The following is a 24,481-nucleotide window of genomic DNA, read 5'->3' as shown; positions in this document are numbered from 1 at the left end:
AGATAGGGGGTTATCGTGGTGGAGGGGGAGCAATGTGTCTGTAGGAAGGCAGCTTTTTAACTGTGCTGCTTGCAGAACTTCTCATGTTAAACTTCTTAACGAGGAAGCTTAGAAATGCCATGTCATTTGTCGAAGGCCAATGTTAGGGTAAAAGAGAATAAGCCTAATAACTGCTCAAGATATGTTGTTATATCAGATATGTGATCTGTTAATAGGGTAGAAGAAAAGAAAGGCAACATTTTACTGACTTCCACACTTACTGAGAATAACTGAGTTGTCAGCTCAGTGTAGTATGTTGTTTTTATCAGTGCTGCCCAGAGGACCAGATACTGCTGCTAAATTTAAAGATAAAAGTGGGAAAATTTGAGTTTGTATACTGGTTGATTATCTAGTCCATTGAAGTGTCATAGGTATCCTGCATTAGCTTGGTTAGAAGAGGGGAATGAACCCTTGTAATGGCTGTCTGCGAGTAATGCAGCCTCAGAGAACTGTGCAAGAAGGAAATTGGAATAGTGGGGTTTTGCCCTGAGCCTGTGAAATTGGATCATTGTTTAATTATGTTTAAGTAACTAGGGATATTTATACTCATACGGATATGTAGAACCATGCAGATTTTAAAACAATACAGTTCTCATTAAAATACTAAATCCTAGTGTGAAGCAGTCTATTCTGTTGTGTGTGTTTTTTTTTTTTTATTTTATTTTTTCTGAGTGCTAGTCATGGCATCTTTTTAAAATTGGGATAATAAATTTGCATAAGGTATCCTAGATACCTCCACCTAACATTACGTTGATGTTTTTTTTCCCATGTTTTACAACATGATGTTTATGCAACCCAAAATTCAATTAGCACTTTTTTTTTTCCCCTTTCGCCTCTCACCTGTTTAATTCTGGGGTAGCAGGGTTTGTTAGTGGTGCTGGGAAGCTCGAGTCTGCAGCCAGGACACTGTGGCACTGTTCAGCCCTGGGCTCTCCCTGTGGGGGATGCAGAAGGAGAGGTGAAATGATCAAAATCTGAGGCTGGTTCTTTGCAGCACCATGCTGGAATAACACACGCGGTGAATTACGCCTTTGCAGCTTAACAGTAATTAAAACAAGAGAGGATATTAGCTCGGATGTGTTTTGGCCATCTAGATGGATAAGACACGTTTCTGATCACATGCAGACAAATTTGGCAGGAGCTGTGCGTAGCCTTGCCAAAATCTATGAGAACCAAGAGAAAACTAAATGAAAAATGCTCTCTAGGTTTGCAGTGGGGTTGTGCAATGGTGCCCGCTCCCAAAGTAGGTGTCGGGAGTAGCCGTGCAGGTCAGGTTAAGGGCTCTGCTTCAGCCACAATGAGCTTCTGCTGACGGCTGCGTCCAAGAAACAGCTAAAATTGGAACTGAAGACAGTTCTCAGGTGGGGGGGGGACAAATCTGTGAGTCATCAGCACAGAGATAGATGGTGGCGGAGTTTGTGTTGGCAGATACTGGGTCGCCGAGTTTGTACGCGGGGAGGAGAGGACAGGAAGAAAGGTCAGGCAGAGAGGTGCACAACGCTCCTGCAGGAACTTAGAAGAAAAAAAAAGTTATCTGAAGACTTAAATGCTAGAAGAAAACTGGAGGAAAGTAAACATTTTGGTGTATTTTCCTTTGTAGGATTCTGTATTTTTGTATTTGACTTCCAAGTATAAAATACTAAATTTAAGGCCAGAGTGATTTTGACTACTCTGAGGACTTTGCACTGAGCTTCTTCCTTTCAAAAACAAAACAAGAGAATACTTGTATGGCACAGCCTGCACTCTGCAGTTAAATGGAATATAAGTAATTTTGATGCAAGCTGATGGTATCAGAATTTCATCAGGGCATTACTGATAATTGCACATGACAAGCACACACGTTTTCTATTAAAAAACAAGCAAACAGGTAATTTATTTTTTATGCTTCATTGTCTCTGTTTTCTGTGAAGTGAAGGCAAAAACAGTTCAGTTGCACAACTTGCCTGCACAAGCTGCAGTAGGTTTGGTATTTGTATTTCTCTGAAATTAATACAGAAAGGACATAACGAAGCATCTTCTTCTCTTCGTGTCTGAAATTTAAAAGATGTCAGATAAAGTGGAGAATGAGTGATTTTTTTGTTGTTATTTTAAGTGTCCTAATGCTTCAGAAGAATTCAGGGGGCAGGCTGATTCTGAGCAAGCCCTTTCAAGATGGGGTCAGCGGCAGCTTCAGGAGGGTTTCGGAATAGCCAGTGGCATGGAGCTAGCTGCAATGGTTGCTCTATGTTGCTGAGGTTCCCTCTGGAGACCAGGGGGGCTGCGGGGCCCTGTGGGAGCTCAGCTGTGGATGGGATTCCTCAGCGAAGACAGGGCTGGTTTGGCTGAACGTGGCAGCATCGGCTCTGCCAGAGCACTGACTTCAAGAAACATTTTATTTTTTGGCTTTGTTTTGGAAGAAAACCTGTCAGGCTGTTAGACTTGCAGAAAGCTGAAAATTTCAGTGTAGGAGCTGAGGGCAAAAGGGAGAATGGTGATAGGTGTGTGTGTGTTGGAGAGGACATGGTAGGGTCTGGTATTAGCACACAGAAAAGAGGTTAAAGAACGTAAGTACTGAAAAGTTCTAGATAGAATGTTCTTAATAAAGCTTTTTTGTTTTTCTTTTCTAGTTCAAGCAGTATGCTTCTGACAGCAGTAGTGGAGAACTGGAAGACTGGTTAATTATCGTACTAAAATGGAGTATTTACCAGTAGAGGTAAGGTACCCTGTGAATATGCTGCGGTTTCGTTTCTTAGCAGTGTCTTGCAGTTCCTAACACAAGTAGCACTGTTACACAAACATTTCTCTGAGAACAAAGCTGGTTTAGGAGGTTTCTGTGCACCTCCATCTGTCTTTTCATTGCGCTCAGAGGTCCCCTGGTGCACCTGCTGTAAAGTATCACTAAAATGATCAATAATTTTAAAAAGAAAAACAAAACCAAACAAACAATACAAAAAAAAATAAATAAAGAAACATTTTTTCCCTTTTGGTGGAATTCAACAATCTGATATTTCTTTGATCCATTTTCTGGTTTTGTCCCAGAAAAGATGGGTTTGGGTAACTACAGAAGCAATGAGCTGGTGTGGGGACAGTGTTGACTGGCAAGGATATGTAGGAAATTGTCTCCTTGAGAAAAGGTTCATATAGATGAACCCTCAGAGGTGTAAACGAAAGTAAAGTTTTGGTCCTCAGTATAGGATCAAGTGGCTTTAATACTGCTTTAACTATTGGAGATACTCAGTCTCAGTGCTTTAATGCTGCTGGGTTTTAAAATGCTGTTTTGATTATTCATAAGTTCTAAGTAGCCACCAAGAAACCCTCTGTTGTCTCTAACCCTCTGTATTAGGATATTCCTCTCATTTACTGTCAGATCCTCTGATGCATGTTTATATGCTGCATTAACCTCTGTTGTTCATAACGTTGTTCTTAATGAAGGATTCTTCTGTTTCTTGCAGGCAGGACAAGTGTCAGTTTCTTTCTCTGTTTCTTAATGATAATTATATGCTTTAAAATGCAACAATCAACTCATTAAGTATTGAAACGAGTTGTGGACATGTAATATTATTGAAGTTAGTGCAGGTCTAGCTGTAAATTTAACTGGAATCTATACAAAGGAATATCTCTACGGAAGTTTAACTTTTTGTGTTGGGTTTTTTATGATTAGCAAACAAAAATTCAAGACGGCTTCTCCAAGTTTGGTTTTCCCCTTTGAAATATTTAGTTTCTGCATAACACTTTTTGCTACATGGTTCAAAGAACTCTGTTTGACTTTGCACAGTTATGAAAGGCTTCGACAGCAAGTAGTGATTGGGTTTATGTCAGACTGGGACAGTGACTGCTCCCCGTCACCCAGGCTGGGCATGGAACAAGCCGATGCTTGGCAGAGGTCAGCGGATTGCCTGCAGCCCCAGCCGCTCGCAGTGGTACGCCGTACTGCTTGCTGCATGCACAGCGTTGTTGGCTGTGGCTCAGCAGTTCGTGCTGCTTTAGCAATACATCCTGGAGCAAGGCAGGGGTGCCACTTTTCCACATTTTGTTGATAGTTGATTGCTGCATTACTGCTTTGAAACAGGTGCCGTGTTGTGCGCATGTGTGTGTGCTTGTGTTCACTCTGCCATGCTGCCTGCCCAGGTAATTTGTGGGCTGGTTGGGGATGCTGAGTTGGCTCAGCAGAGTAGGGAGGGACTGGCTCCAGCTAGAGTCGTATCAGACCCGACAGAAATACCCCAAGTTCATGGGGCAATCCTTTTGTAATGCCAGATATGGCGCTCTGTAGCTTTTCTGTTGTTGAAGTAACTCTCATAAAATGAGCCTTTAAATCTGTGTAACCAGACTAGTTCTGGGTTGTTCCCACCTGGTTTCCTCCTGGGGAAACGTTTGGGAGTGTTGGCTTGGCTCAACAACTCCTGCAGGAATGGTTTTCCTTCCTCGTAAGAAGCCAAATTTCAGGGACAAAAGACAGTGCCATTAGTGCTGGGGAGTCAGAGGCGTGTGATGATGTGATGTCTTGAAAATGTAGTTAGCTTCATCAAAATGCAAACTGCCTCAGATTTTTGAATGGCATCCTTTGTCCCCTGACGTCCTTTCTCTTTGGCCTGAGGATTTCCAAGTGGGGTCCTGTCCTTTCTGAGGTGTCATCCAGCATCATCACGTGCTACATGCACTGCCCACAGGGTTTGCTCCCTGGGGTCACAGCAGGTCCAGGATCCCTGCTCGGTGACAGGTCAGGTTCCATTTGCAGAAGATGTGCTTGCATCCTGGTAGGTGAGGCACGTGTGGCAATGCAGCGCTGCAACCCCAGAGAATTACAGTGCCTGAGAAGAGCAGAACTTCCTGATTCTGGCTTCAGAGACCACTGAGGACATCCCTACGCAATTCTGTAGGCACAGAAATGGAAGAAGGAATTGCTGCAAAGTAGTGTAGGTTATCAGTGATAGTAGCCCTTGCACTGCATGCTGTGGCATCGTTCAACTAGTCAAAATCCCTTGATTTGAATTCAGATTATTATGCAGAATTATGCAGACAAGCTGTGTTAAATGCACCACCTGCATGCTGTAGTTTTGGCCTGGCATGAAGGGTCCTTGACACTAGTTCTTCATATTGTCGTAACTCAGCTTCAGAAGCAAAATTCCTCTTTCCCTATTCCCTGTTAAGTCAGAAGTACGAAGTTGCTCTTTCTGTATTCTTAGTGAAGTGTGTGTGGAGTCGTTGTATAGGCTGTTAAACCAAGGTCAGAATTTACTTGTTTATACTTAAAAATCTAAACCTGTGTGGCAAGTGCAGCAAGGTAAATCTTATCTTCAGTCATATGCCAAGATAATTTAGTTGGTAGGCTAGACGTAGCCCCTTCAGATAACTTTGCTTTCAGGTGACTGATATCTGCTGTGGCTAGGAATTTTCTTTGCCAGCTTTCTATTTTCTGTCTCAGTAGTACCACCTGCTGCTTCACAAACTCCCACATGCTTGTTTAAGCTTGTTTTATAGAAACAAAAAAATCCCATAACCCATTCAAGCTCAGGCCAGGCTCACTGCTAGGTTTACTGCTTCTGCACGAGACCCAGAAAGAGTACTAATGTGCACGAAGGGTTGACCATTTTAGGTTTTTTTGACAGTGCTTGCAGGAGCTAGGAAGTTTGAGGACAAGTGTTTGCAGAAAGAGGAGTCTGTTTTATTAACCCACTTGATATTGTTGAAGGAAAACCAGCAGAACTCGTCGAAGTCTGTAAGATTTTAATTTAAGTATCAGCAGGCAGCTGTAAATTAGCAGCGAGGTGCCAGTCTGTGGCTGCAAAGAAGACGATGAAAATTAACACTTTGCTACTAACAAAGATTGACTAAGAGTAGGCACGGTGCCCTCCTTAACTCCTGCCTTCCCTCTCCAGTCACTCCATCAAAGATCCTACAGCTCCTGTCAGGCTTCACTCTGCCCCATTCAGCTTTCCCTGCCCTTGTGTTGGGCTTGAGGTAGTGCCTGCTACCTGTTGGGTCATTCTGCTTCAGCAGGGGCTGGAAGCAGACCAAATACACTCTTTGTCTCCTTGGCAGTGCTTTTTCCTCTCTCCAGCCAAGGAGCAGAGCAGAGCTGCAGTACGTAGGTACCAGTAAGCTCCAAGGTTATATTATGCTGATCGTATCGTGATACTTCTCTGATAATACTTGATTCCTTCACAACAAAGCAAGAAGCTACTGTGGGCAGGATCTGGCATATCCTATATAAATCCTATATTCATGTTTACCCCAGGACATGTATAGTTAAGGAAGCTGTGTAAAACTGAGTAGTGTTTTCCTGTTAAAGACCAGATAGGCATTGTCCCCAGCTTGTGTTTTAAGTTTGTTTTCTGTTTGTTTCCAGTAACGAAGGTGCTGACAAGCTTTGACTTCTTCATCCTCATAAACATGAGCGAAGTTCAGGCTATGGTAGAATTCTCCGTGGAGCTCCACAAGTTCTTCAACGTGGATTTGTTTCAAAGAGGGTAGGTAGTGTGTTCCTTAAACCTTTACTGTGATGTGTGGCTGATGTTATAAAGACCTGAATGGGTAGTGTCATGCAGCGTTGCTTCATGTGTTATCGACTGTTTTTACAGCGATTTGAAAGTTGTTAATTGCTTATTGGAAAGGTATATGCTTGCTAGAATCGAAATGCTTGAGTAATTTGGCCTAAAACTCAAGTTGTAACAAGTATTTATTTTCTGATTGGAGAAGAGGGAAGTTCTGTAGAGTTTGAGGATAGATTCTGTTCTTACTGGGCTCTTACCCTTTCATATTTCAGTTGCTGGGATCCCTTTTGCTTGAAATATGTCAGGCATCTTTTGAATCTTTTTAAAACGTTTCTGCCCCAATTAACTTATTAATTTATTGATTTGGCAGCAGAGAACTTCACTGGCTTCTGTCGTCACGCTGTGCTGTGCCTCCGCAGTAGCAGAAGACTCTGTACTGCATAGGTCTCTTGACTTCCACTTAACTCCACAGGGTCTGTGTAGAAAACCCTTTCACATTCCTTTAATTTGTTGTTACCTGCTTGTTCCCAGATTACTTTCTAAGGTCCTGCTTTCCTATGGCTACGTAGGAAGTAATCCTTTGTAGCTTATTTTTGAGTTATTAAAGCTCACTGGGCATCTGGCATTGTGGTACATTGCCATTCCGTAAGCTTTCTGAAAGACCACAGAAAAAGTACAGTCAGTCTTTTAGCTGTTATGATAATGGTTTTAGACAAGTCTGTTTGAGGCTGTGTCAGTGCTTACAGACAAGGAACATTATATATCAGTGTTGATTTATGATAGCTCTTTCCAAAATATTGTAGAAGAACTTGACTTGGAAACATTTTAGTAATAATGAAATATATTCTTGTTTTTAAGGTGGTGATAATGCAGACAATTTTTGGTCAGTGTTGGTGGGAATGTGTGCATTTGTTTTGTTTTTCCTTGCTGCAATATCTTTGTATTAAATCTCTGAGGTGGATATTTTGGGGGAGAGTGATATGAAAAAGAATTGGGAAGGAGATCAGGAGAAAGTGGCATAAGATGATGTCATAAAACATGTGTTGGCTATCTAGGCTCTAACTTTACTGTGTTACTATTAGTTTTCCTCTAGAACTTATTAAAGCCAGCCTTTCTCTAACTTTGCCTTGAAGCAGGTACTGAGAAGTGTTGACTTATGTTCACTACCATTTGCAGTCAAACAATATGCAGCTGACGAGCTGCGCCCATCTTTTAGAGGAAATTGTAACTTTGCTCTTCATTGGAGGAAGAGGATTAAGGAAGGCTTAACAGGTCTGGGAAAACACTGAGAGTGTTCTAATTACTTTGGCAAAAAGTACACTTGCTTAAACTGTGTCTTTTTTTTCTCTCTGAAATCAGTGTGTGAGGAGAGAATATGGCAACAAATTAACTCTCATAGAGAAGAACCTGAAAAAAAGGAAGTCTTTAGGTTGTCTTCACCCTCTCATTCAAATGATTCCTCAGAAAGGTAGTTTGGAAGCAAACTACAGCATTATAATTACCAGTGCTCAACTCTGCTTGTTGCTTTTTAGCTTACTCTTTAAAATGCAGGAAACTCACACAGCAAGCTGAGGGAGGCGAAATGCTGACATAATGAGAAAAATGGCTCGCAGATACTGCCTCTCTGGTTTCAAGCTGCACCTTTAACTCTGGGCATGTTCCCTTAGAAAGCAATGTCAAGAAGGAGAAGAAGCTGCCAGAATAAGTCAAAAGACTGAGTAATGTGAATTCTGTCATTTCTGTCAATTTGGGCAAGTTCTAGCCTTTGTGTTTAGTGGAGATAGGAATGTAATACTTATATGATAATGCTGGAGGAGCTCTTTGCTGGTGGATTGAATCAGCAGGGAAAAAAATATCTCAATTTCATTGTTGGCTTTGTGTTTTTGAGCTACTGCTGCATTTAGCCTGTTTTCTCTCACCAGAAGTCAGGTACAGAACTGAGCGTGTTGTGTGTTTGCTTGGGACTGGGTGCGTTCAAGCCAACACAGCTTAGCTTGTCTGTCTCATGGTGTTAGAAGCACAATGGACTTTCGGACTGTGTAAAATAAAATTGCAGCCATTTCAAGTAATCACGTCAAGCAGATCAAGCTCCTTAAAACTTAGGGGATTTTTATCTGAACTGTTTGGTTGGAGAGTGAAGTTGGATTCTCACTCTTCTAATTATTGGAGATATCATAATGTCCAGCCTGAATTTCCTTCTGATCAATGTCTAGTTGTTTATTTTTCCTACCAGCTTTGTCCTGTGCTTTAAATGACTTTTTCAGCCTGAATGTTCACTCTGATGTATTTTTAGATGTCAGTCATTTGTCTTTCCCATTAAGTATAAACTGAATCAGTTTAGTCATCTGAATTTGTGACAGGCTGATCCCCCCACGCTTTTCTGTGGGGTCCACATATCCCAGTACTCAGTCTAAAACAACATTATCTCTTCCTGCTTTCAGAACCATATGAAGAAATCTGCTCTCTATCGCATCTCACTGTAGCATGTTTTCTTGGGTTTGTATCTGTAGCGACATTGTTTCCAGAAGCATGTAGGACTATATTTATGCCAGCAATTAATTTGGTACATTCAGAATAAAATGCTAGAAGCAATGTTGAGGTCCCTGTATCTCTGTGGTTGCAGGATTACTTCAGACTAGGTTTAGTCTGGTCCTCTGGGGCAGATGTTTTCATCATGAGTGTGTTTTGAAGTTGTTTGTACCAGTGATTGGTTCAGACCTTTCTGTCCCCTGGGCTGAAGCACATTTTATGGTATGCAGATGTCACAAACTGGTGGTTTAACTTTCTCTAGGAGAGATCAAGTTCACATACACAGAAAACACTCAGTGAACTCGAACCAGCATGTAGCAAGTGGGGTCCTTGTTGGACCCGAATGGCTTTTCCTGGAAGTTGCACTGCAGCTGTAAGTAGCAGAGGAATGTAATGTAGTTAAAGAACACAAGTTCTTCTTATCTAATTTAGCTATCTCAGTATGTAATATTTTCTTATAGCTCTGCGCTGCTTGCTTAAAAGCAAACTTGCTCCAGGTTGCCCTGCTGGCTTATTTTAACTGTTGCTACATTTAGATAAGGCTGCACATAGTTTTCCTTTTTCAACCAGGGTGATGTGATCATGGGAATTTTTGCCCAAACAGTCAGTGGTTGATACGTGAGTATTGTGTGACAAAATGAATAAAAGAAGACCCATCTGAGATGGCAGGGCTTCAAGCTCTTCTGTTGTCTTACTTTATAAAGGCTCCGGTTAGAGTTGGGCCCTGTAGTGCTGGCCTTTTATAAATACAAAGGGAAATATAACGCAGTACGAGGGAGATGCGGGCAGGAGAAATGGAAAAGGAGATGGATGGAAAACTGGCTGGGTGACTGGGCGCCAGGCGTTGTGCTCAGGTGGGGCAAAGGCCAGCTTGTCATTAATGACTAGTGGCATCCCTCACAGGTGGATGCAGCATCAGTTCTGTTGGGTGTTCTGATTAACAGCCTGGATGATGAGACGTCGTGCCCTCTCAGCAACTTTTTGAATGATTACACTTTGCAGGGAATGGTTGGATACAGTGGAAAACAGAGCTCTTTGGAAGGACCTAGACAAACTGGAGAAATGAGCTGACATTGTGTTAAAGGCAGAGTCACACAAATGAGACCCAACAACTCCATACAGCAGTGCAGGATAAGGGATAACTGGCTGGAAGACAGCTTTGCAGAAAAGTACCCAGGGGCCCTGGTGGACAGTGAAGTGAACACGTGAGGTGAAAGGGAGACCTTACTAATTTGTATGGCTGGAGAAGGCAGATCCAGGCTCTTCTTGCAGTTTTCCTGTGATAGGACAATGGGCAAGAGGCTCAAGCTGCCGTATGAAACATTCAGATTGTGCATGAGGAATGCTTTTTCACCAACTGGACCAGGTTGCACAGAGAGGATGTGGAACCTTCATCCTTGAAAACACTGAAAGTCTGACTGGACAGGTGCCAGCACAGCAGGGTCTGGTGGGACCTGCCTTCTGCAGGTGTTTGGGCTGGATAACTTCCAGGCTTTGCTTCCAATTTCAATTATTCTGTGATTCAGGTGCTTCTTTTCAGCCTTTGTTTGGAAAAAGGAAAATGCAGCGTCTCACAGCTAAGCGCTGTTTTTTTAAATACTCATGATTTTGTGTATTGAGGGATCTAGCTTTGTTTTGTGATTTTGAGATTTCTCAAACTTTGTGATCGCACCGAAGACATACCAGTGATATTCACTGCCTTTACGCTTTTTATATGTAAAAATAAATGCATAACCTACTGAAATAATCCACAGGCCATTGCCCAGCACAGTATGAATTACTCTGTTTTGCTAACAGATGCCTGTGGAGGTTTATAACTTTGAAAGTATGACGCTTTATCCATGCTTGTTTGTGTTAATGTGCTGAGTTTTGTCACTGGATGGCAGTCATATTTACTGTGATCTAAGGTCCCCTCATTATATGATACTTGAGAATGACAGCCAGTCACACTACGAACTGAAGATGTGGCAGCCTTAGGAAGAAGTGTGGATTATGGGCTTGCTTTTGTTGTTACCACCAAACATCTTCCCTACCTTGTCCTGTAGCAGAAACTGTCAAATTCCCTTACTGACTTCCATGAATTTTCCTTTGGTCTTGGCATGTGTTATGTTCTCCCACTTTCAAGGCTATCGTTTTGACCTTGTCAGCCTCCTGACTCCTCTTTCCTCAGAGCATCAAGCACACTTCGGAAAGCGAGGTCTCCATCCTTCCTGTGTTGTGCTGCCTGACTCCTGTCAGCAGCGTGGGCTTGGTGTCAGGCTCTATTTCTCAGGTACTTTTGAAACCACAATATTCATTTTTCCATACTAATTTTCCTCTTGGAAAAATCTACAAAGGAGATGCTGTAGATTTAGTCTACATTTTCTCTACCTGTTTGCATTCTTAAAATCCCAATGTTAAATTCTTATTTTGTCACTTTTTTTTTTTTTATTTTGTCAGCAATAGCCATGTGCACACACATCTAGCCAGATGGATTTAGAAGCTTTTCCATAGCATTGTCTCTGTCTCTGCTTTGTCTTGGTTTTCCAAGTAGAAGTTTCATTGTGGGGTGCAATATCACAGGCATGTGAAAAGAGTTTCTGGATGCATATCACATCTGAAATTAGGTTATTGGGAGGATTTCAGTAGCACTAATTTGCTTGTGAACCTGAGCCTCATTGAAAGGCAAAGGAATTTAAGCTTTAGGAATTCAGAGACTATTGGAAAATTAGTGTTACAGTATTCTTCTGTGCCATAGATTTGTTTTCCCATATGCAGACTCTTGCTGATGTATCTCAGCAGCATTGACATTTTATGCTTCCATGTGTCTGGTTGTGTAAAAGACAACACACTGAATCAGAGTAGGAATCTTAATGAATCTTACTATCATTACAGGGTAATTGAATGAGGAATCGGGCAACATATGAAAGGGTTTTTTTGGTTTTTGTTTTTGATTGTTGTTTTTTTTCCTGTATCCAGTGAGTTGTCTGAATTAATTTTATAATTTGTTAACAGTAAATTAAAATTTGAAGAGTGGGGCAACTCATCTTTCTTCTGGCTACATCAGGAGATGGACAGTTTCTGTTCCTAAATAAAGGAGTTCCATGGTTTGTGCCATTAGCATATGATCAGGTAACAGGCTGGCGGGGTACTTGGCACATTCAGGCTGAGCTGTTTGGTTTTCTTTGGAATTCATAAACCTCAGTCGAACTTTTGCTTTCAGACTACATTAGTGTATGACACAGCTTTCTGGAGGTAAGTGTTCTGAACTCCCTTCTGTCGTGTCGCATATCTTCTGAAGTATTGTGCTCTGATCTTTCCTTAATGTAATGCCATCTCTTCAAAGGGAGAAGAAAGCTGTCAAATTTGTCTAACAGTTGCAAGATAAGCACTGTTCTTCAGCTTATGATTGTACAGCAATATGAATAGCAGTAATGTAGATTCAAGATTTGGAGGGCTGGGCTGTAAAAACGGGAATATTCTGTCTGGAAAAAAATGCAGATACTTTTCTTCTTTTATTTATATTTTTTAGAGGTGGATCGATTTCTGATTCTGGTTCAGTGGTGGATGCACATACACAGGCCCTTCTTGCTCTGAGGCAAGAATGGGTAAAACTGGGAATGAGGTATAAGAAAGTCATATCCTCTGTTGGTAGTGCTTCAGAAGATACATGTTAGTATGATCAAATATCCAATTAGCCCTTCTGATGCAGGATGTCTGAGGGGTCAACAACATGGTGTGCTCCCAAAGAGGAATAACCATTTGCAGTACCATAGCATGGTCCTTTAGAATTGTGCCTTTTAAAAATAAAAAGCCCTACGTTTATTGAGAGTAGAAATTGGAAAAGTAAGTGTAAATTGAGCACTGCTCCCTTTGAGTTAGCTGAAAAAATAAAGCTCTTGAAACGTGTTCAACCAGTTGGTAATTGTAGTTGTACTGGAGGGATGTTTTACAAAATCTTCTCTTTTTTATTGCCTCCAACCCTCCCCCAGCCAATATTTGTTCAAAAATACACCTCTGGCTTTGTCAAATGTTCATGGGTATTTATTGCATATATGAGACTTCGCAGATATTGGGTTAAAATCTCAAATCACCTGAATTTTGTTCAGGCTTTAGCTCTTAGACCTACATCGTCCTTCTGGAAGGAAACTAACATCATAACATTTGAAGTTCATTATTTTGAATGAGTCAGACATACCCTCCAGACATTGAATTCATCAAAATTCACTTTTTAAGAAATAAAGTGCTCAAATATGTGCTTATGCCATCTTAATCTCTTGCTGGAGCCTGGTAGCACTGTGGTAGGTGTAACTGTTTTGTGTGACAATAAGGTTAAATGTAATTATGACATGCCTTATGTCATATGGCCTCCTTTGAGGACTATGCTTGGAGGTCTGTGTGTAATTCTTTCTTCCTGTGATCAAAGAAAGATGTGCCTTGTGTTTGTAAGACCAGGTACCATTTCACATGGTGCTATAAAGATCGAGTGTCAGCATGGCATGGGGCTGTCCTGCTGTGAAGACTGCCAGCAGAAACACGATCAGTGAGCTCAGTTTAGTGAGAAGGTAAATGACAATGGAGACAGACTGAATATAAAATGATTTTCTCCAGATAAAACCCTTATTTATTTTAACCTTTGGAACAATATAATTAGCTTCTGTGTGTTGTATGAAGGTAGAATGAGAGCAGGTGTTCACTTAGGTGCTGGTTGAAGACATCTGTGCAGTGGTTTCTTGAGTATGTGACTTCTCTTTCTAAATCTGACTTTTACTGAGCTGAGTATTCTGCAGTGGCATGTGCCAGCAGCAGCAGCTTTAACGTTGCATTAAATACATGCTTAGTCATTAAAATTGCTAATTTTGAGACTCTTTCACAAGTTCAGCAGCACCCTTTTGTAGCATGTAGATTCTGCATTGGCTTACAGTTCAGACCAATCTCTATGTGATGGTAATGAAAACTAGAGAAAAACCTGTCATTTCTAAGTGCTCTGACCTATTTTTGTGCACGTGGTTATAGCAGAAAGATGATTATGTTAGTCCTTTTAGTTAGTTTGACATCCATTAAACATCTTTCTCTGCTTCTTCAGATGCCATTGAGTATTCCACAGTGTTGACTGCCTTGTGGTACGACAGGAGGTTCTGGCATTGGGTCTTGTTGTGCCCCTTCTGCTGCATGTACATCTATTCATACATTTATGCAGATCTGAGTCTGTAATCACAGGCAGCAGCTTACTGGATGATGTGAGAAATACAGCTTCATCTGAATATGGAGCCAGGCCCTGTCACACCACCAGGCCTGCTGCTTCTGCTTCCATCAGGTGCTTTATTCAAGAATCACAGAATCATCTAGGTTGAAGGAGACCTCCAAGATCACCGAGTCCAACCTCTGACCTAACACTAACCAGTCCTCCACTAAACCATATCCCTAAGCTCTACATCTAAACGTCTTTTAAAGACCTCCAGGGATGGTGCCTCATCACCTTCCCTGGGCAGCCCATTCCAATGCCTAACAACCCTCTCAGTAAAGAAGTTCTTCCTAACATCCAACCTAAACCTCCCCTGGCACAACTTTAGCCCATTCCCCCTCGTCCTGTCACCAGGCAAGTGACAAAAGACTCGTGTTGCTTCACATCTCTCCTTAAAATCTTCCTCTTTCCCTCCTTAAGCCTCCTGGTACCTTTGCCAATTACTGCATGCCATACAAAATAACTTTTCGCACTCTCAGATTTTTAACCATTTTTCATGCTCCTGAACTTGTTCCCCTTTCCTAGCTCTGACTTGTGTTGACAGGTGAGAAGCTCAAGACACTTCAGAGGGTTAGAGGCGCTCCAGGCTTAGGCTGCTAAGATGGCTTAAGTACATATCTGAGCTCTTCAACACATTCATGTTTATCCACATAACTTTGTTTTGCCTGCAGTGTGGCTTTTCTGCCTTATGGTGGGTCAGCTCAAAATGCTAGGCCAGCAGAAAAATTAAAAAAAAAAAAAAAAAAAACACAGGACATGGTTCTGCTTTTGCCAGTTTGTCTCCCTGGCTCTCCTTCCACAAGCTCGGTGCTAGTCGGTGCCAGTGCAGGAGCAGAAGGTAAAACGGAGGAGTGGGATCCCTGCCTGTCACCAACCAGCCTCCGGGCTATGAACTGTAAGGCTGGACCTCATTCGGAGAGAGGTGCCTGTAGTTCAGCCTCTGTGCTGGGAAGACATCTCAAACAGGAGAGGCTGCTGCATCAGCACACCTCAGGCTGAGAGGGAGCAGCCCAGAGATGAGTATGTGTTGAAAGAAACCCTCTGCTTCAGCTGCTGCCTTCACCTCGCTTGGCATCCCTGCCCGCAGGGTACAGGATGGGGGCAGACATCAGGTGCGTCAGTTCTGATTTCCCTGAGCTGTCATTTGGGGATACGGAGCTTGGGTGGCAGTGCCAGTTCGCAGGTTCTCCTTTCCTTGCTCCTGGCTGTTTCTTGCCCTCCCGTTGTGCTGTCAGAGCTCCCAGAGGAGAGCTGCAGGACCAGTCCAGTGGGCAGTGTTGTCTGCAGGTAGCGTGCTGGTGTAACTGGGAGTGGGCTGATACACCACAGCACAGGGGCAAGAGTGAGGGTCTGAGAGGACAGGGCAGAGGGAAAGGGGAAAACAGAGCTCTTTAATCCCTTTTTCCTCTCCAAGTCCTTATATTTTAAAAGTCTAGGCTCATTTTCAAGCCCATTTAAATGGTATCTGAAGGTTAACTGGTGAGTTTGGATTTTTAACTTTGTTCTTGTAAAGGTACAGGAGAGACTGAAGATGCTTTAGCTGTAGGAGGTAGCTCCAACTTGGCAAAAATAAAAAATACAAAAAAGTCCACCCAGGAAAAGCAAGTTGTTTCCTTTACACGGATGGGTAAGAAGTGGTATGTTTAGGAATCTCCTGAGTTCATGTCTTGAATGCTCACCATACTCATTTGACATTCGTGAATGCTTTGGATCACCTGAAGAAGAATTTAGACAAACAGATCTTGAATTCTGCTGCAGACCAAAAAAATGAACTTGAGGAGCTGATGTGACTTCCTTGAGTGATGTAGCTTCCTACAGGGGAAGATGAAGATGTTAGTAAGGGTTAAAAGAGTAACACCTTTATGTAATGTATCATACATACAACATGTGATGGACAGTTAATGTGCATTTTTGGTCACATGTTTTTGTGAGAATTTCCTCTGTGGTACCTGAATTTCTGTTTCTGGTTAAATGTATGATATATTTGCTTTTAAAACAGAGATTGCATTTCATGAAAGCAAGTCACAAAGTGAATTGTAAAGCTTGTGTATTTGATTGCTGGCAGATGAGAGGAACAGAATTGCACAGCTGCAAAGCTTGAAAAAAAGATTTGAAAGACCATTGGCAGCAAGTACCAGAAAATGAGTTGTCAGACTTGTCTTCTGGTCTCCCATCTGTTGTGTTTGCTAAACCTTGATTTCAAAATTAACATGTTATGATGTGTCTGAGTAAGAACCACTGCCTGTTTGCAAGAGGTGGAGCTTTGGAAAAAACGGTGGCCCTACGTGCCAGCAAAACTCTGCATCCCATACCTTTGTCCCCAGAAAGCTGTTGAGCCAGTCAGAAGATACACACTCGTAATACATCATTTGTGATGCTGCTATCCTGAATCAATAAATCAACTAAAAAAATTAAAGCTAAATAAGTACAGTTAGGAAGTTCTCTTATTAGGGAACGTAGGAAATCATTAGCTCTGAAGATGAGCTTCATGAAGCTGTTATAATTTAAAGAGGTAAAATAACATGATTTCTTTTTTTGTTCCCTTCAGTAATAACAGGAAATTAAAGGGGAACTAAAATTATAAACACAGACTGATACAAGTTAAGAGTTACTTGATTAAATGAGAGCTATTACTATACATTTATGTGGCTCTTAAAATAAATGTTTGAGAGTATTTCCCTTTCAAGTTTTTAAACAAACATTGATAGCCACTGCAGGAATTCTGCCCGAGCTGCTGCTGGTAGATGCATGGGGAAAAGCTTTGTGTAGTAATAAGGCAAAATCCCTACTGCATTTACTTTCTGGTCTCCCCTGTCTGTTGTATATGATCCTGTTTCATAACAAGCTGCTGTGACTTATTTGAGGTATTCCAAATAAATGCTTCCAAATAAATGTCATCAGGCTTTTGGCTTAATAATTGTTTTGCTTTATTTCTTAATAAAAATAGCCTTACCCATCTGAAAAATACCTGGATTTTTCATAGATAGGTTTGATAAAAGAGTTTAAACAAAGTCTTTTGGGCACAATAATTTCCTGTTGTTCAACGATCTGAAATGGAATTTGTTAAATGGCAAAAACCCCACAATTACAGCAGAGTGTAATCTCGTGGTGCTATATATTGGAAGCACTTACACAAGGTGAGTGTAGGATGGGAAGTTTTGTGTGTGTTCTATGCCTGTATCAAATGCTTCCCTGTCTGGATAAGCTCTGTAACTGGTTTTAACTTTAACAGGATACCAAATAATTCTGAATAATTTGTAGCAACGTTTAAAATAGAGTTTTTGTGCTCCAAGGTCATTTGAAATGCTCCAAACATCACAGGCAGGCTCAGATTGCCTTGAAAAATGTGTGGATGCTGGCATTTAGCAGTAAAGGCTTGTGACCGGTCGTGTGAAATGCCAAACACCTTCATTGCTTTTAAGATGGATTTTTATGAATCCTTGAAAGAATTAGTGGTGTGGGATCTCTGTAGTAGCAAGGGGCTCAGCTTGTAGGACAGAGATGTTGAACAGAAGTAGGCAATGTTCTTTCTGTCACTCTTGGATTCTTTTAATACGTGGCTGCCTCGACCCCTCAGTGCAGTGGGAGTTTCTGTTCTGCATTTGCCTGTGCACCAAGTGAAGCTTGCTTGCCTGAGCCACTGCTCTGCCACGACCGTCTCTTTGATGTCCCCTTGGACAGCAGAGAAGGAGAGAAGTCTCAGTGGTGGTCTGCACCTGAGCACGTGGATTTCAGCAGGGCCGTGCGTTCAGTAGGTCCCAGGAGCTCTCCTGAGGTTTTACATCTGCAGGGTCACATCTGTCCCCTCGTTTTGAGGACTGATAGATGTAGGAGCTGCCCTGCAGGTGACCTGCTGTGCATGAGTGCTGCAGTCCAAGATGTTCAGTGTTTGCTCATGTTAGTGTGACTGACGGCATTTATGTGTGCGTTGAGCACACGGGGACTCAGGGACAAGGGAAGGTCAGAATCTGCTATGTGCATTTCTGCCTGTCCTCTGCTTGGCAAGAGGAACTGCATAAAACTTTTACCTCAATGATGAACTGTATTATAAAGCTTTTTCAGGACGTACGCTTCCCTTGGAATGTGCTTTAGCCGGCAAAGTAAGTGTTTTTCAAGTAAATGCTCATGCGGCTATCTCTGTAAAAGCACATACGCTTTCTTATGCATGAGATTTTTGTTTTAATAATGGTTGTTCTTTTTGACTGCATTTGCAGGCATTACTGCCCGTGGTTCCATGTGGGAGCATTAGAAAGTCAAATAACCATTCCTTCTTATATTTCCTTTTCTGTTAGTAGCAAGATAAATTCCAATTATTGTCAAACCCACTTCTTGCTCAGATTATAAATGATGTTTTTCAACATATTTAATGGAAAAATATAAGCTACCTAAATGATGAACCCAGTGAAAAAAGAAACCTGACAATATTGCAGTGTCAGAACGTAATTCTGGCTTATGCCAGATCCTGCATCTTGAAGATTTTAATGCAGCTCATTTGAAAAAGATTGAATCCTTCATGCAGTGTGGGCAATAAATGTCTCCTCTGTCCACTGGAGAGCAGTAAGTCTAACTACCATTTTCAGAAGGACTTTTTCTACAAGGTCTGTAGTAAGGACACTAAGCTGAAGGTTTAATAACATGATTATGGACTTGCATATGGTTATTTTCAGGACCAAATGAGACAGTGGACCTCAGCATTTGCACATGTTTAGCGCACTACATAGACTTGGGTTGACAGATATCCCTTGGATTTTTAGAAGTCCTCCATTAGTGACTTCAGCCGTTTTTTCCTGTGCTCCAGCCCCAACCAACTTGATGGCTTTCTGCTGAACTTGCTCGAGCCGGGGGTCCCAAAGCTGGATACGTGATTCCAGATGTGGTCTAATGAGTGCTGAGTGAAGAGGGATCATCATTTTTTGTCAACATCTATCTGTGCTTCTATTGATACAGCCCAGGATGAGATGCTGGTGACCTTGTCCACCTTGCTGGTGTCTTGTGTTCAACTCAATGCCTACCAAGACCCCCAGGGTCTTCTCAGCACAGCTTCTCGAGGCAGGCAGCCCCTAAACAGGACCATTTCAGGGTGAGGTCTGCAGCTGGGCCTGAATACACGTTGTCTGTTGTGATAATGCTTTCAAAGAGAATTAAAGCTTACTCACTGTGCATAAAATATTCCTCCTTGACAGTGTGTGGCAGAATTACCTCTGTTCTGTGTTGGGGTAAAAATTTAAAGTAGCGTTAGGGGGCCTTCGTTCGTGTAATAATGTTTCTGGATAATAATGTGTCTGTTTCAGGAATGCTGCCTCACCTAGCTTTAACAAGGCATGTACCTGGATGGTCTGCCACTGTAGAGCCATGCTAGCAATAGTCAAGGTTTCCTTTGCTGAGGGGTTGATGGCCCGATGGTGTTTGGGAAATGAGCAGAATGCATTTCCATAGGTATTGAGTTACCTTATCTATGGGAAGGGCAAATGGGGGCCCACAAGGGAGTAAACCCTGCAGTGACCCCTGTCTCCAGGGAATGAATCCTCATTCTCCAGGTAAAGCAGTGATACCACGAATAAGTACCGTGTTTCAGCTGTGGAATCTGGGGGAAGTGAGATAATGCAGGAAGAAAATAAACCTTCATAATTTTGAATGCAGTGGTGTCTGTAGAGGTTTCAGAATTGCTTGCTCTTCCTCCAACAAGGTGAAGCTTTTAAAAAGCCTTGGATGGGAATTCCTCTTACAGGAATGATGATCCTCCATAAGAGGGCAAGTATCTACTTTATTCCTTCAGACTAGGAATTTCTGCCAAGTGTCCATGGTCTAAAAGGCCTCGGTACAGGCAATTTATTGTAATACCGGATTCTTTTGATGACATCCATCTGAGCTCTTCTGGGTGTTCTTACCCACTAAGATCAAAGTACCTCAAAGATGTGTTGCATGTTTGATCACCCATCAGGAGAGCTGTTTTTGCAGCACCTTGTAAATAGTTTCATAATGCTCAGGAAGGCTGTTTCGAGTCTCACTTTGCTCAGTCTCCCTTTGGAGACTTTCTTTCATATCATTTGTATCAGCAAGCATCATGCAGCTGTTGCCTGCTTGTTTGCTTTGCTTTGACAAAACGGTGCTAAAGACTTGCTCAGAATCATTTTGTCGTGTGGTGCCAGACCTTCATCCAGCTCTCACTCTGCTTTTCTTCCCAGATTGGATTCGGGCACTGCCCATGCTGCAGTGACTCACCTTCAGATTCTGCTTCGTGAGCTGCTGCTGTAGCCTAAGCTTCTAAAATGCCAAAACCATCTTACATCATCTTACATGAATTATCAGGTGGTGGGTCTTATAAATGCAAAATCTATAAAGTGATCCAGCAACTATCATATATCAGGCTGTTGCTTCTGGTCAGGGTTTTTAGTGCGTCTTCCATCACACTGTAAAAATGACAGTTCTTGGTGATATTTCTCTTGGTTTTATTCCCTGTTTAGTTAAATACTTGGTTCATCTCATGGAACAAAAGCTAGCCAAGGGTCCTTACATATGGATGCTGATGTTCTCATATATATAATTATAGAATGGCCTGTGTTGGAAGGGACCTCAAAGATTATCTAGTTCAGATCATCCAGTAATATATGATATTTTCCTCATTTAATACAGTTAAGAGAGGGACTAAGGGAAAGGTTGTAACATGTTTTTTGTTTGTTTCTAAATATAGTAAAAGAATCAAGAATTCTTGTTCAAAAAAACCCATCCAGAAAAATGGAGGCTGGAAAAATTCAGTTTTCTCAGCTTCTCCTAAGAACGTGCATGCCAGCCCTGACCTTCCTTCGTGCCAGCATCCCTAGCATCATTATTGTCTGGGATTTTCCACTATCCAGAATACCTTCATTCTCCCATTACGAAGATAAGATAATGGAGAGTTGATTGCATTCAGATCCTACTTGCAGAGTATTTTAAGGATATCTGGGATAATTGAATGTGACAAGTCCTTTGGTGCTGAATTGTTATCTGGACTCCCAAGCAGATGCAATTGAATAGAGCAGGTTTATGGGTCACTTGTAGACTCCCATCAGAACCAGACGATGCTTCAGTTCCATATTCGTAGGGGAAATAGATGGAAGTCATTGTTTTGCATTGGCATTGTGTTGTTTGTTTGTTTGTTTTTAATAGAAAAGGAAGGATTGTGACACACATCGATGAGTTGAACCAAACAGAGATGGAAAGATGAGGAGAGCAGGGCTGGGGGAGAAGAGAGTAACCACATTTGTGCATTTTTTGAAATCTCTTTTAGAAACTTGCTGTCGCATGAGGAATGTCTCAGCTTTAGAGAACGCTTCCTTGTTTTATGCATTACAAATGCAGTCCCATTGTAAATTAAATACCCTGTTTCAGTATCACAGTATTACATTTGCAGATAGATCCTTAATCTATATGGTATTTAAAGATGAGTGGCAGTGATTAATTTGGGTAAATACTGTGTAGGAGGTTGGGCTTGTTATTTAAATATCTTGATGCAGTTACATAATTGTTTCAAAGACCTGGGCACAAGATTGGAAATTAAAATTTAAAAAATTGCCCTAAAATGAACTCCTACAGGATTTAAATTTTCAGATTAACAGGTAAATGTTTTATGTTATAAACTGCTTACAGCTTAAATCTGTGCTGAATATCAAAGCCACCTGTCTCAAACAAGCAGGCAATACACCTCCATCTCCACATTAACCTCACATCAAAATCCATCGGGTTTACTGGATACAGGGTCGAGTACACTGCTTTTGATGAATTGAATGTAATAATAGGAAATGTAAGGGTGTCACAATGGCCTTTGGTTTCACAAATTACATTCTAAGCGTGAACAATTCGATTGATTATTGTTCTCTTTGAGGCCTGGTTTATAAACAGTCATTTAGTAGCATCACCAGGACAAATGGGTCTTACTGGTTTAATAGGGATATTGCCTTGCGTGATGCCTTGTTGCAGTCCTAATTCAGTCATCTCTCCACATTTGATAAAGTTTTTAAGCTATAGTTAAAGTTATGCTCTGTAGAGCTGCATCCTGACACTAAAGGTGAACTGAGAATGGTGCAGATTTGGGCTGTTTTAAAGGCCGGTAAAGGGGCTCAGCTTGGTAGAAGGTTAGTGTGACATGAAACAAAATATGTGGCATGTTTCTGAACTACTGAGAAATAATATTTAACCACACTGATTACTTTACATTCTGTTCATAATACCTGAAGCAACAAGCACTGTGGTCTGCTAGCATATTCAAGTCATTTGGGTCGTGAGAAGATGTGGCTCGTGGGGTGTCAAGCTCTTGAGAAATGCTTACTGGGGATCCAGAAATGCTTACTGCGAAACTGGAGCTGCTGAGAAGTATCTCCTTGCTGAGGTTATCGAGTATTGTGAGGACATGTCCTCGGTGTGGTGAAATGAGTAACTGACTGGATGATGGAGGCTGCATCTGGCCCACGGGAAAGGAGACATCAGTGGATTGCATCCTGCTGGGGTATTGACGAGAGGGCTCTCCTAATCGCCTTGATGCCTTACACTCTTAATGTTAATATTATACTTTTTAATCCAGTGCAAAATTAATTCAGAGTTTACTGGTTGTGAATCACTTAGGAAATGTATTTGGAATCTTCTTTGCCTTCAGGAATGATTCTGCTCTCCACTCTTACCTCTAGCCACATCACTGATTTATTAAGTATCTTCTGTTATAATGTATTCTTTGATACATAGTTTTGACCAGGCTATAGCTGATTTATTAGTTTTGTGGAAAGATTAAATTAAGAATTATTTTTATTGATTGACTGTCAGACTAGGAAATAGATGCATCATTTGCTGATGAACTGCTGGATCGTCAGGTGTAGCAGAGGTGCTAGTAACCAAAACTGGAACAAGAAATAAGCAGGGATAGTTTGGATAGTCCAGACCATGAAAATGAGAGATGAGATTGAGTGGAATACAGAAGGGAAATTGCATACAAAAGGTATTTGAGGCTGTGCTTCTGCCTCTGCTTGAGGATGTTCCTGCTCCCTCGCTTCGGTGGTTTCAAGTTCGTGCAGGTCTGGCTGCACCTCACCCCTTAAAATAAAAACAAATTACCTGAAATGGGATGAGATGGAGAGAACACACCATCTAAGTGTGTATTTATGGGTGCTTGTGTCACGTGAGGAGTCCCATAAAATCAGTATATGAGACAATTAGGGATCATAGATCAAAAACAAGCTTGGGAACCACATGGAACTGAACAGGTTTAAAAGCTCATTAAAGGTGGGGGCAGAGACGCAGAAAACAAAGACTGAAGGTTTTGTGTTGTTGTTGGTTTTCGTTTAATTTATTTTATGTTAGTCTGTATGCCTGCAGCTGCTGCCCTTGCTATCACAAAGGCAGTATCACAAAGGCTATGTCTTCATACTCAAGTGCTGCCATATTTTGCTTAGTGTGACCCTCTGTTTGCACCGGGTGGTGGTGGTGACAGGCAATGTCAAGAGTGTCTGGCAAGCAGGGTATTTTGTGGGGTTCCTGGTGCTGTGTGTGCTGCGGTTTCAGAAATAGTTTCCTCAGCAGCAGAGCTGGAGCCCTATAGATGTGCTACATGGTAAATCATCACGAGATGGGTGTGTGTGTAGCCGATGATCCTGATTTTTCACTCATATCAGTTCTCCAATAAATTACCCTGTATCTACATAAAGACTTCCATTTACACCGTGGAGTGTGGAAAGTCTAGCTGTGTTCAGACTTCCTTCTTATATTCTTATCCATCCGGGTGATGACACACAAGAACACAGTTTTAAGCTTTTTCCTCTCCCTTACTCTGTTCCCCCTTCTCATTCTGTGTTCCTGCCTTTGCCATTGTATGTAAGTGCATATGGTAAATGAGATGTACTGTACAGCATGTGTTGCAAATCACTGTCTTTTCCTTTAGCTTTTACCAGATCCGTGCATCTATGAAAATTCCTCCAAGAATTCCACACAAGTTAGAAGCTAGTTTGTTACACGCAACTGGTAAGTGCAAAGCCTTTTAGTAAGCGAGGCCGTTATCTCGACCTGTTAATTAAGGGAGCATCCTTTTTGTCTTGTATTATTATTAACCAATATAAAAGTGATTTAATTCTGTCATTGACACAATGAAATGTAAATTATTTCATGATGACCTGCTGAAAAACTACTTGTTTGTAGCAATTAGACTCAAAAGTTGATTGCAAAATTTTTGTTACTGATTTTCCTCTGTTAATTC

General features: G+C 41.6%; 1 protein-coding gene across 3 annotated transcripts in view; it reads left to right on the top strand.

Moving 5' to 3' along the window:
- Positions 1 to 24,481, top strand: part of FAM135A (family with sequence similarity 135 member A) — a 79,349-nt gene that overhangs the window by 9,616 nt on the left and 45,252 nt on the right. For all 3 annotated transcript variants that reach the window (XR_011095294.1, XM_068678238.1, XM_068678237.1), the window contains exons 2-4: positions 2,646 to 2,731; positions 6,368 to 6,488; positions 24,170 to 24,249. Coding sequence is in view for 2 of the 3 variants with exons in the window: in XM_068678238.1 (XP_068534339.1) it covers positions 6,412 to 6,488; positions 24,170 to 24,249 (157 nt within the window). In the remaining variant the exon portion in view is untranslated. The remainder of the gene's footprint in view (positions 1 to 2,645; positions 2,732 to 6,367; positions 6,489 to 24,169; positions 24,250 to 24,481) is intronic.

The sequence above is a fragment of the Anas acuta genome, chromosome 3 (assembly GCF_963932015.1).
Source record: "Anas acuta chromosome 3, bAnaAcu1.1, whole genome shotgun sequence".
In the NCBI taxonomy this organism is placed as follows: Eukaryota; Metazoa; Chordata; class Aves; order Anseriformes; family Anatidae; genus Anas; species Anas acuta.
This window is presented reverse-complemented; position numbering and strand designations above follow the sequence as displayed.